The sequence below is a fragment of the Mya arenaria genome, chromosome 2, assembly GCF_026914265.1.
Source record: "Mya arenaria isolate MELC-2E11 chromosome 2, ASM2691426v1".
In the NCBI taxonomy this organism is placed as follows: Eukaryota; Metazoa; Mollusca; class Bivalvia; order Myida; family Myidae; genus Mya; species Mya arenaria.
The window spans coordinates 23,346,067-23,358,779 of NC_069123.1; the positions used below are offsets into that span (position 1 = coordinate 23,346,067).

The following is a 12,713-nucleotide window of genomic DNA, read 5'->3' on the forward strand; positions in this document are numbered from 1 at the left end:
AAGGATAATATGGAGTTATGGAACCTCATTGTGTGATGGTCCTGAACAACTGTGTGAAGTATTAAGTCAATTGAACAAAGAAAATAGAAGTTATTAATAAATATTCCAACTTGCCCTAAAACTTTAACCCAAGTTCCATAGTCAATCAGGGGCCATAATCTGTGTAAAGAATAATATGGAGTTATCTAACCTCATCATGTGATGGCCCTGAACAACTGCGTGAAGTATTAAGTCAATTGAATGTAGGGTATTGGACTTATAAGTGAAATTCCCAACTTGCTCTAAAACTTTAACTGGACGCCGACGCTGGGGCGAGTAGTATAGCCCACCTAGTCTTCGAATAGTCGAGCTAAAAATCCCAAGTTGCCCCGAAACTTTAACCTGCCCCAAAACTTTAACCTTATTCCCAAGTCAATCAGGGGCCATAATTTGTATTAAGGATAATATGGAGTTATATGACGTCATTGTATGATGGGCCTGAACAACTGTGTGTAGTGTTAAGTGAATTGAATGAAGGGTATTGGAGTTATAAGTGCAAGTGCCAACTTGCCCTAAAACCCAACCAGACGCTGATGCCGGGGTGAGTAGTAATGCCTCTTTATTCTCCGAAAAGTTGAGCTAAAAAGGAAATTCATACTGGTGAAATGGAAGTAGTATGAAGTAATTTTAACTTACAAGTACTTTTCTTCAAATAACTTAATAAAGAAGAAGCAGGACTTGATGGAAAGAGGCTGTACATGACAAACACAATTTCTACGTTGATATCTATTTATATAATTATATAATGTGCAAAGAATAATGTTAAGTGATATTTTAAAGTTCAAGATTTGATTTGTCATCTCTGTATTTGATAGTAGAAATGATGAATTCTTTATGATTTGTACTTAGTATATTCAATTTGTGAAAGTTAGGTATTTGTGATGCTATCACACAAAGTCCATGAATGTTACAACTAACACATATTTTCTACACTTTTTAATAAATCATCCACTAGAATGTAACAATGTATACAGGTAAGGAATCAAATAAACTTTACAACATTTATCACATATAATGTATAACTAAAACAAGAGTAACTCAAAGTGAATGTCAATGTTCGTCTGGGTTTATTTTTAAAGATGCACTCTTACTCCCAAATAAGATTTAACACATTAAATAATATTGTTTTAATATTCCAAAAAGATGAATAAATGTCCTAAACAATGTTTTTTATAAAGGATACTGAGTTTAAATTGAACAAAATGAGCATTAAACACAGTATTTCTACCTTATGAGACTATAGTGGACCACAGTAAATCTTTTAGCACTCGCCAATCAATTAATATTTTTCCGCTTTCTGGTATTAGATACATGGTTACAATCTTGTTATCAGTTATTAATATTTTCCATAATTGTATTATTTTGTAAGTAGTTAAAGATTTATCAGTTAAAATGTATGTTTGTTATACATGTGTATGTACTGATTTTGAATAGTGTGTCACTTTAATCGAAAGGAGGGCAATTTTTGGGCCTTATTGGGCCATATGTCTCTTGCATAATGGGTACCAAATTCTATTTGATTATCTTGAATAGTTTTATAGTTTGGGCCAAGGTATTTGCACTATACTGCCTACGATGACACCTTAGCTATAATAATTCCTGCACATCTTTCCTTTGAAAAACAGATCAGCTACTTACATGTATATAAATAACTTTTAAATACTATGTAGCAAGTGTTTAAGAAAACATCTTAACTTGTTGAAAACACAAAGATTTTTAATAAATAAATACTTACATATACTGTATTTTTTGCTTGTATCTAATATAAAACAAACAAATAAGCTCATTATTTTACTACAGTACATTAAATTTTACAAAATAGTCAGGACCTGTTTGGTAATTTAGAATATCATGATTCTGATAAATTAAATTACAGAGTACCAACACATTCTGGAAAGAGAATATGCACACATATAAAACATTTAATGAAAAAAGAAATGGTACAGGCATTGTGCTTTACAAATAAAATACAGGTACAAATTATTAAACTATATTGCGTCCTCCAAAAATAGCCTTTGAAACTGTTTCGAAATCTGTGTGTACTGCGATCATCTATCCATTCAATGAATAAAGCATTAATTTCTCTTTTAATAGGTTTCTACTCCCAAGTATATTACACGGCGCATACTTTTTTTAAAACAACAACAACATATTTTAATTCAAAGATATAAGAACTTTGGCTGCGAGAGAATGCGTGTAGTATAACAAGTACTTATAACAATCTTAACAAATGACTGGCAAAGATCATCAAAATACACTAAAATGTTCAGCTGACAAATAATAAATATGAAGTTACATGTATGTAGAATATAATACACAGATTAATCAACAAAATAAAAAAATAGAATTGAGAAATATTTTGTACTTAAAAATCGAAAAGTACCAATCCATCCTAGTTATAATAAATAAGGATCGAGTTGAAGATTTAACATATGGTGATTAACTAAAATCACGAATATCAAAGTACATGCTACGAAGAACATGCAATCTTGTAACAGTTGTACCGTAACCATATTTTTGATGGAAGGGTGCCATTTCTACGTACATGTGTGTACTAGCAATAACATCATCTTAAATTTCAATGTGTTTATTTTCAATTTTGAGTATAATTTAGTCCAGATTTAACACATCTTTTAAGAAATTTGTATATTTATAAATAAACCATACACGCGAAAATTTCCTTTTTACACAATAAAACAAAAATAAAATGTCAGTCTGGTCCCCAAATCACTGATTCTTCTTCGTAACGTCATCATATGAGGGTGGGGCAGAAGGGTACGGCGCTGGCGTGTACACATTGTGGGGATTTGCAGGATTGTAGTAGCCACTGGCAGCCGCCTCCATAGCTTTTGCGTCTAAAAGAAGAAAACAACAGAGAGTATTATCACTTTCTAGAGCTTCAATATTTGCATAAAGAAAGAAAAACAACAACAACTTTTTCAATACGGTAGTTATATCTTGTGGAAATTAAATAAGGAAGTTTTAACGTGTTGATTATTAATGGTTGCACAAGGTTTTATGAAAGTGAACTGCGGTCCAAGTTTTGATGAGACTGCTACCCCAGACCTTTGATTGACTGTCACACTGATCCAAATGGGTGTCATACTTGTCAAGGGTCAAAAACTGTTGACATTGACCACGACCAACTGGCCTTAAAAAAAGGATCATCTTCTGGTCAAGGGTAATCAACTGAAGATTCATGGTCCTAGATCAAACCTTTCTCAAGTTATTGTGTGGACAAAGTTTTCCAAAGACCATGACCTTGAATTTTAATTTACTCACCTCAAAAACAAAAGGAGTCATTCACTGATCAAGGGCAACCTACATATAGCACTGTAGTTTCAGGGTCCTAGGTCAAACTGTTCTCTAATAATGCAGTCTTAGATTTCCTAAGACTGTTGATTGTCACCTACTCATCGTAAATACAATAGGGGTCATCTGGTGGTCAAAAGCAACCTATCACTGAAGTTACGTGTTCCTAGGTAAAATGGTTCTTAGGGTTTTTTTGGACAAAGATTACCTAAGACTTTCAAACATGATCTTCACATTCGACCTACTGATTTGCAAACCTATAGGCGTGTATTTTGTATAAGCATACAATTTAAGTAAAGGTTAATCTCAGTCATAACTCTTATGAAATGGAAAAGAAAAGCAAAAACAAGTGTGCTGCACAGCCGTTGTTCTCGTTTCTTTAAAATAAGAGGAAATTACTTAGGTAACAACAAGTATTGACTTTACCAAACTCATATCTATCGTGTCCAGGAATGCATGTACCAATTTTCATTAAAACTATTTGGCCTCTGTTGATATAACCAAGGTTTAAGTTTTTGCCAACAATGACTTACATTACAGCCAAATATTTTGTCTTAAAAGACAAGCTTATGGTTATATGGAGCAACATTTAAACATCTACTCTAAACTTGTACATGCACTGTCACCTGATTATCAAAACACTTCATACCCCATACAAGACTTTGATTAAATACAAGTAAATGCAGTGACTTGGGCCAGTATATAATATTGATATTATATTTATCCTTAGACATGCATCAGTGATTCCATTCAGCCAATTATACAGGCCAATCAAAACACTTAGTTTCTAATTTTAATTAAGTTCAATCTCAGTTGCTTATTGAATACAGCCCCAGAGGACATATATTGATAGTATATTATGTATAATTGCTTAAAACAAAAGATAATGAATCATTTTTATCGTACCTGCAGATGATGTGCCATTTGCCACAGGTTGAGGGGGAGGGTAGGCGGGGTCAACTCCTGGGTACGGGGGTGGGGCGCCAGTTGTGTACACATACTCAGCTGCAATTGCACAGCAAACTCACACTTTATAAGGAAGTTATTACCATAAACAATTATTAAGTATAATATTATTATTATGTAGTCTGAAAGCAAGCACTAAGTCATAAAAAGCTTTTTCAAAATAATATCTTATCAAACTACAGTCGAACCCCGTTGGCTCAGACTCGCTTGGCTCGAATTCCTCGAACTGGATGTAAAGACCACTTTCTTTATTCTTAAGTTAAGCCTTTCTGCTTGGCTCAAAATTTCCGAGGTTCGAGGTATTTTCGCCAGTCCCTTGCAGTTCGAGCTAACGGAGTTCGACTGTATAGGATCTGATTATTATCTTGACAAAAGTTCAAATTTTTTTTTTTTTGCAAAACTGACAATTAATCAACACTTTGTACATTGCATTTTGTCAATTGCAACACCTTATGATTCATCAATTATTAGCATATGTAACCAGGGTTCTCAATTAGAAGCATCTAGCAGCCAAAATTGACGGTTCAAATTGACTTTTGGCCGGTTAGAATTCACCATTGGTTACTAGTAGGTAACATTTTTTTAGGGACTGTTCAGCCAAAAGTTATTGAGAACCCTGGGAAATACATGTAAAGGCTTTATTTTTTTAAATATGTCAGTCCTAAGTTTATCATACGTGGTGGAGCGGTGGGGAATGTCTGGTACGGCACCCATGCGTAGTACTCCGTGTGGGGTGCACTGTATGCAGGGGGTGGGGCCTGGTAGAAAGGTCCCTGGGGAGGGGAGTACGGCGGTGGCTGGGCAGGCCTGTTCCGGGATGCTGAAATATGGAATAGCATATAACGACATGTATAAACATTCAACTTTCTTAAAACAATTACCATAATCTTTTCACAAAACATACATATTTGTTGGTCTTCTAAATTGAGTCAAATTCAAAGCTGTTTTTAATTAATTTCAAAGGTGAGCTAAAACAAAATATATTTTCAATCAGATTATTGAGACAATCATAGATTTGATTTAAGAAACCAAAAACAAAATTAATTCTTAATGCAGTATTGAATACTGTGTTCAACTGCATCAATTTAATTATTCTTGAACTATATTCAAAATGTGAAACAAAATCATAAGTATGCTGTTAATTTATGATTTACACCAAAGTAGTCAAGCCTTATCTTATGACATAAAACACTGCATTTCAAGCATATGAGATGAAGCCAAGTTGTCCAACTGATTTGATTATTCAGCAGCATTAATTCTATAAAATGATGTTTAATAACATTAACAATTGAATGCATGTACACTTAGACAAAAAAGGTTTTCTATACTTATCAGAACTAAAAGCTGCACTATCTTAGAATTTTGCATTAATGATTGAAAACCAGTGATATCAGATTGTTGACAAAAGATCAGATCTCAGGTTTCATACTTACGTTTAAAAAAATGACATTTACGCAATAATTGGCTAATTCTATGACAAAAATCTAAAAAGTTGTCAATACAGTCAATCTGTGCGAGTGCAGCTTTAACACAATCTGATTTTAGAGTCATGCTAATTTTAAAATTTATTGCCAAATCCGCAATTCTTACCAGTGATCGAAAACTGATTTAGAATTTAAAAATGTGCCTGTCAAAAGAAATAAAAAAAATATATATATTCAAGGGACATAATTTGTATTTAGGGTTAAAATGGAGTTATGTTTCTTGTTGAAAGATGGTCGTAAATAATTTTGAATTTTATTACGTGCATTGAATAAAAGGTATAGAAGTTTTTTTATTAAAATCACAACTTGCCCTTAACTTTTACTTGCCTAAAACATTAACCTAAGTCAATCAGGGGCCATAACTTGTATTAAGGATATGGAGTTATGTAACCTCATTGGGTGTTGGTCCTGAACAATTGTTTGAAGTATTAAGTCAATTGAATGAAGGGCATTGGAGTTTTAAGTGAAAATCCAAACTTGCCCTAAAATTTTAACCTGCCATAAAAATTTAACCTAAGTCAATCAGGGGCCATAACTTGTATTAAGGATAATATGGAGTTATGAAACCTCATTGTGTGATGGTCCTAAACAACTGTGTGAAGTATTAAATCAATTGAACAAAGGGTATAGAAGTTATTAATAAATATTCCAACTTGCCCTAAAACTTTAACCTAAGTTCCATAGTCAATCAGGGGCCATAATCTGTGTAAAGAATAATATGGAGTTATCTAACCTCATCATGTGCTGGCCCTGAACAACTGTGTGAAGTATTAACTCAATTGAATGAAAGGTATTGGACTTATAAGTGAAAATCCCAACTTGCCCCAAAACTTTAACCTGACGCCGACGGCGAGTAGTATATCCCACCTATTTTTCGAGCTAAAAATTAATGCCAGGCAAAAGTATATGAATTCCGGCTTGTTCATCCAACAGACTAATTTTGCTGACTGTTCTTACCCAGTTTTCCAGCTCTGAGCATGGCCTGGCCAAATTCTATCGCACCTCCACTCTTGAACCACATCTTAAACTTGCCCTCTCCACTCCAGTTCCCTGTCAAATATTTGAAATTTATTTGATTAATGTAGGCCACATGATTGTAAGGATGTGTAATGATAGATTTGTTTATAAATACTGTGGAATTGAAATTATTTGATTTTGTGTTTTGTTTGTTCAAATTGTATTGGTATTTGTTGGATTTTTTTTAATGGGGAATTTCATAGGCTTAATTTGGGAAAAGTCAGGGTCCATCGCCTGTACCGGCTATGAAAAAAAAAGATTAAAAAGGACCCAGATATTACTATAGCAAATAATAACATTTTAGTTCAACTTCTATGAGATTCATTTTGGTGATTGAATATTCTAATATTCAATTGAAAGAGTTTGAATTTTGCCATTCGTTTGGATCCGTTATTTGTTTGCATTTAGACATAAATTGTCACAACAGAACATTTACCAGCAGGCTCTTATCATGCAATACCAGGCAGATGAGCGCTGTTATGTGGCTTTTGATTGATACCATCCCCATAAAGTTTTGTTACAGAAACTTGATTTAGACTTTTTCTGAGGGTAGAGAATGTCTGGAAAGAATTGTCTTTGGAATGGATTATTCTGTTACGTTGAAATTTGTGTTTTCTTATTTTGATTTGTAAACAACAATATGACCATTTGAGCATGTCACAGTGACAAAATTTTAGACGAAAATGTTGTAACCATCTTACAGGACATTGTAATGAAAGATAAATCATAGCAAAGTAACAGAAAAACCTCTGGCAGCCATAAATTTCCTACCTCCAGCTTCGTCCAGCATCTTGCCCTTGATGTAGTTAGCTCCAAACACAGGCTGTTCTAGCTCCACCCCCCGCATTTGGAGGAACGGAAGACTGAATGACTGCAACATGTCCTTTTTATTCTTGTTACAGAAGATTACCTGAAATGGGTGATTAACGATAAATATGTACTTAACAATCATCAAAATAAGGCTTTTGAATCCACAAACTTGAATTCATATATTCCAGTAAATCTTGTTTCCAGTGCAGTGAGAAGCAGTCTAGACTGGTTATCAGTTGGTATATCATCTGGCATATTTGACTGACAATGCAGGGACCGATTTCCCTCAGCATGTGACATATTAAGATCATCTTCAATATTATCAAGCTCAATGCTCCTGATATTTATCACATCGCCAATGTAATTGTGACAAGCCTGCATGTATAAGATTTTGGACAGCCTGGCAAGCAATGTATATGTGCAGGGCTTGCAGGTTAGGGCAAATTTTGACCACTAGTTTTTGAAGAATATTGTCCAGTTTGAATCCCAGTGATTTCTGTGTTATATTTACTGATGATCGAAGGGTGTAAAATGAATACTTATGAAACTGATAGAAGACAATTCTAAATCATATGGACTATGGTAAGCTTATTAAAAACACCACAGGCATGACTAAATAATTCGTAAGACCAAAGTTATGAATATTGTTGTACCTATGCATATTATCTCAGGCAATGTTTGTACCTAATTTCACCAAGGCTTTCACAATAACTCGACTTTCGTCCTTTTCGTTTCGATTTAAAAAGAAATTTCCACATTGAACTAAAAAGAAAATCAAAACTTTGAAGTGCAATAGCAAATAACTACTGGTATCAATACTGCAACTACAGCTTTTCTTCCTTAATGAATATCGCGCAACACATAGTATACAGGCCTGGATTACAAATACATTGACACCACTCTCATAGAGACTTGAAAGTATCCAAAACATAACCCTAGTGGAATTTGAGCATGACCTGATAAACAGGCCATAAAAAGTTTTTTGTTTTAAGTGTGAAGACTGATTTTACCCAGCTGAGGCCACAGGCAACTATTTGAAGTAAGCCAGCGGCAGCTGTTGGGACCTGCATCAAACATTCAAGTCTCTGTGATTGACACTTGTACACTACGACAGCTGAATAAGCAAGTGGTCCTCGGTCTGTTTTCTCGAACGTTTTGAGTCTCAGTTTCAGACTAAGGCTCAAAAAACTAAATTCTTAAATGTTACAAAAAATATCTATAAATAATATGACAAAGTTTGACAAAAGAATTGTGCATGATTGAACAGATTATTCGTAACAAAAACATCATTTATTACCATCTTTTCTCATAAAATAGCTTGGTTACAACAAAATTAAAATTCAGCTTTTCTGAGTCTCAAACTGTGAATACGGGTCCTGGTAAACATCATGTAGAAAACAATACCCGGTGAGTAGTGAGGTACAGTGTGCCGGTCTTGTTCCCCTTGAAATGTGGAACCGTGTTGGGTTCAAATCCCATCTCGACATTATCACAGTATAGCAGGATTCTGAAAAATAATCATTCACATGTACAGTCTTTCAAAATTAAAGTATGGGTCACTTCCCTTCATAATGAGGGTCAGGTAAAGGCTTCAAGGCTCTAACATTTATATATGAGCCAGGAAGAACAGGGGATACAATGTCATGGGTAAGACACAACTTACTGACTAAATTAAATTTCCTCATGAATTATGACAGACACAGAGAGATCAAAATTCCACAACCTTACCACCCCTAAAATAGTCTTGGTCATTACTCATAATTTGACCTTCAGGCTCTGTGCACGGGAACACATAGCAAACTGTTTGTTTGTTAATTGAAAAAATTATCAAAAATGAACAAGCAAAACATTAAAAAATGAAAGGGTAATGGTGTAGATTTATAGATTTATGTTTTAATTTAAAAAGGCTGGTTACAATGTAACAATAATTGGTAGAGGAGAAGTCATACCAGCACAATGTTATCCCAGATTTGGACGCTCGATCACAACATTGTTTAAATATCAAGTGAAAGTGACAATATGATGACGTCAAAAGTAATAATGTGGTATACTTGGTCCTGAAATGGTACACTTGGGAAGTTGTTCACTTAGGAAGTGGTTCACTTAGACCTGCACCCCAAAAGATATATGTTTGGACTTTGTGAACTTATATTATTACTGTAGTGCTAAACCAAGCCACACTAATGATCTTAAGGGAACTTTTTAAACATTTGGACATTCATTATGTTACCCTAGCCACATAAATGCACATTCATTATATTCTCCTTAGCGTGTAAGCTAGCAAAAACAAAAATCTTCAGACTCTGGTTCTGAAACAGCTGTTTTTACTGACTAGTTCTAAACCCTTCTAGTCCTAAGTCAAAAAAAAAATTATCCTTATGTAACCAGATGTTAAATTATAGCTAGTGTGAGTGTTTCCCAGGCATATTTGTTTTGTTATGTATGAATGCCTTCAGTGTGAATACTAATTATCCTGTCATGGCTGCGATGGCAATGAACACTTTACTTACATAATTGTTGCATTCACAGTACACACTTGTATTAGTCTAAAATAATAGACGTGTTATACGGGATTCTTCCAATCCCTAACGTCTAAACAGGAATGTGCAAAAAACGGGGGTGTTTAAAAATATTGAAATTCTTTTAAGTGAAGTATTGTATGGTTGAAATTGATCATAAAGAGTTATATTCATATTTTACCATGTTAGTGAAATGTTATTTTGCACTAAACAAGCATTTAATGCATTAAAACAAGTTGTTTACCTTTTCAATAAAACGAAAGTTGACTGACACAGACAACAATTATGCGAAGGGGAACAACTCGATACAATCGTAATAACTCGGCCTCCTCTGACAAAGCTTCGAGATAGACCTCGTTATACAATCGTAACAACTCAGCCATGGCCGAAATGTTCCGAGCGATTTAAAACTGTGCCCTAAAGCCTTGCAGGTGCCCTTCATGTATATATCGTTATGTTCAAGCTCATTATTATAAGTTGGATATTTAATTTTTGTGTACGGAACTAATATAAAATAACATTATCTGGTAATATTTCTTGTTTTTATGATATTTTATAGACGCTATATGCTTTAACCTGGAATCCTGATCGGAACAACTACCCACTTTTGACACTAAACAATTTGTACGTGAAGGATTTGCCATATCAAATATCTAAAAAAAAATCCGTCAACATACAATTATTTGGACTAACACTTGTATATGCACAATTTATTAAATCCTTTGTCTCTTTCCTTCTTTCTTCATGTTACTTTTCATTTGCTTCCCGTAAGATACAGTATGTTATTTCTCAACTAAATTTGACAAAACTATAAAGACATCTTAGCTGTCCTGGTTTTTCTAACCCATCAAGGCTTTAACTGAGTAGATTAGCCCACAAGGTTACACTTATCTTCGATTAAACAACCTTACAATCATAAAGACGTCTCCTACACTCAGGATGTGGCATGCTACGCTTTAAAATTGACTCTTAATTTAATTTAATATATTGACATCCGAAATATGTTTATCCGAAATCCTAAGCAGTTAAGCATTATTTTTCATAATTCAGCTGATTCCGAATTCAATTATAGAAATTTAATTAATATACAGGATGCTCACCTTTCTCCAGTAAATATTAACACCCCTCCATTGGCATGTGCCGTGTTGATTGACATGTTTTTTTCAGAAAACGCAATAGTTCTTGTGATTTATTTTGCAATTTTCTTGACGTAATCTCGAACCCGGAAGTAAACAAAGTCACGTGTTCAGTCAGAGAAGCACGGGAGCATTCGGAACTCCTCGGCCATTTTTTCAAAAACAACCTCGGATGTATATGGACGGTTTACATACTTAAAAAGTGGTACGTTTAAGTCCGCTGCAAATAGATCGCGTAGTAATCTTATTTAGTAGTTAAAATTTATGACTTAACTCTTGGGAATCGTAATTATGTTTGCAATAATACACTTCACTGGCAATCAATTTAAACTGAGATCAATGAATAAAACTCTTAAACACTACATTTAATTAATGCTTTTATTAAAAAAAATACGGACTACTTCAACAGATGTACCGGCATACATCCGAGGTTGTTTTTGAAAAAATGGCCGAGGAGCTCCGAATGGCACGGGAGTAGCACCCGGCAAGACCACGACCTCTAAACGCCAGCTCCACCACTTTACGGTGGTGCAAAGAAAAAGAGCTGTCGACACTTCCGTGGTGGAACTGTGCCCTATATTTACATAAACAAACGTGAGTATGATTTATATTTTATTTGATAATTTCATTTAGCGGACATATTTCGAAAATCGGAGAATGTGGTACCGTGTAAGAACACTTCTACTGTAAGCTGTTTATTATTTAGTTTCAATATTGTGCAAACTGTGGTGTCAGGAGCTTTTCTCCCGAATCGAACTGGTGCATATTTTGTGATCTGATTGCATAGCAAGTACATTTCGATGCTTACACACCCCGTAAGAACATTCTCACGCATGCAAACATAACTGTTATGTAAAGTACTTATGCCAGAACACAACAAAACTGATAAGCACTTTTTAAAAAGGAAAAATGCACATATTTATAAAAGTGGTGGCGCTGTTGCCCTAGTGGTGGCGCTATCGAGTATGTTTTGCGCTTGAAGTAATATAAAATGTAAACGCTTTTGGAATGAATACAAAAGTTGCTATGTTTATTATTCATTGAACATTATGCTGGTTATGCATACTACTTGCGGAAACAAAACTCTACGCGGACTACTCTACGCGAACTACCTTAACCTTACTGAAAACTATTTCGAAAATAAATGGCTAGGTGCTGTTAATTTTACCATATAACTGTAAATATCTATCATGTGGGTCCGGTTATGAGAGAGGTATTCTTGCATACCGGACGTGTGTTCCCGGTCATTTGACCAGTGCTGGAAAAACGCATCTTACACCACCATGTAAGATGAGTTATGCGCCACAACGCGCTACTTCTTATTTCTTTTATTGTATGGTTTATGAAAAGTACATTATTTCATTTAAAAAAAGCGCAATCAATTATAAGTATGCAATTAATTGAAATAGATAATGAATAATCGTAATAAC

The 12,713-nt window shown here is 34.3% G+C and overlaps 1 protein-coding gene across 1 annotated transcript; it reads right to left on the bottom strand.

Annotated features, from left to right (window-relative positions):
• Nucleotides 1-960: 960 nt before the first annotated feature.
• LOC128224723 (WW domain-binding protein 2-like) lies at nt 961-11,397 on the bottom strand. The gene is made up of 7 exons (XM_052934707.1): nt 11,248-11,397; nt 9,033-9,135; nt 7,590-7,728; nt 6,759-6,851; nt 4,994-5,137; nt 4,258-4,356; nt 961-2,894 (listed from the first exon to the last, which is right to left on the bottom strand). The coding sequence occupies exons 1-7, from the start codon at nt 11,301-11,303 to the stop codon at nt 2,767-2,769; spliced, it is 762 nt and encodes a 253-aa protein (XP_052790667.1). The 5' UTR covers nt 11,304-11,397; the 3' UTR covers nt 961-2,766.
• Nucleotides 11,398-12,713: the final 1,316 nt, after the last annotated feature.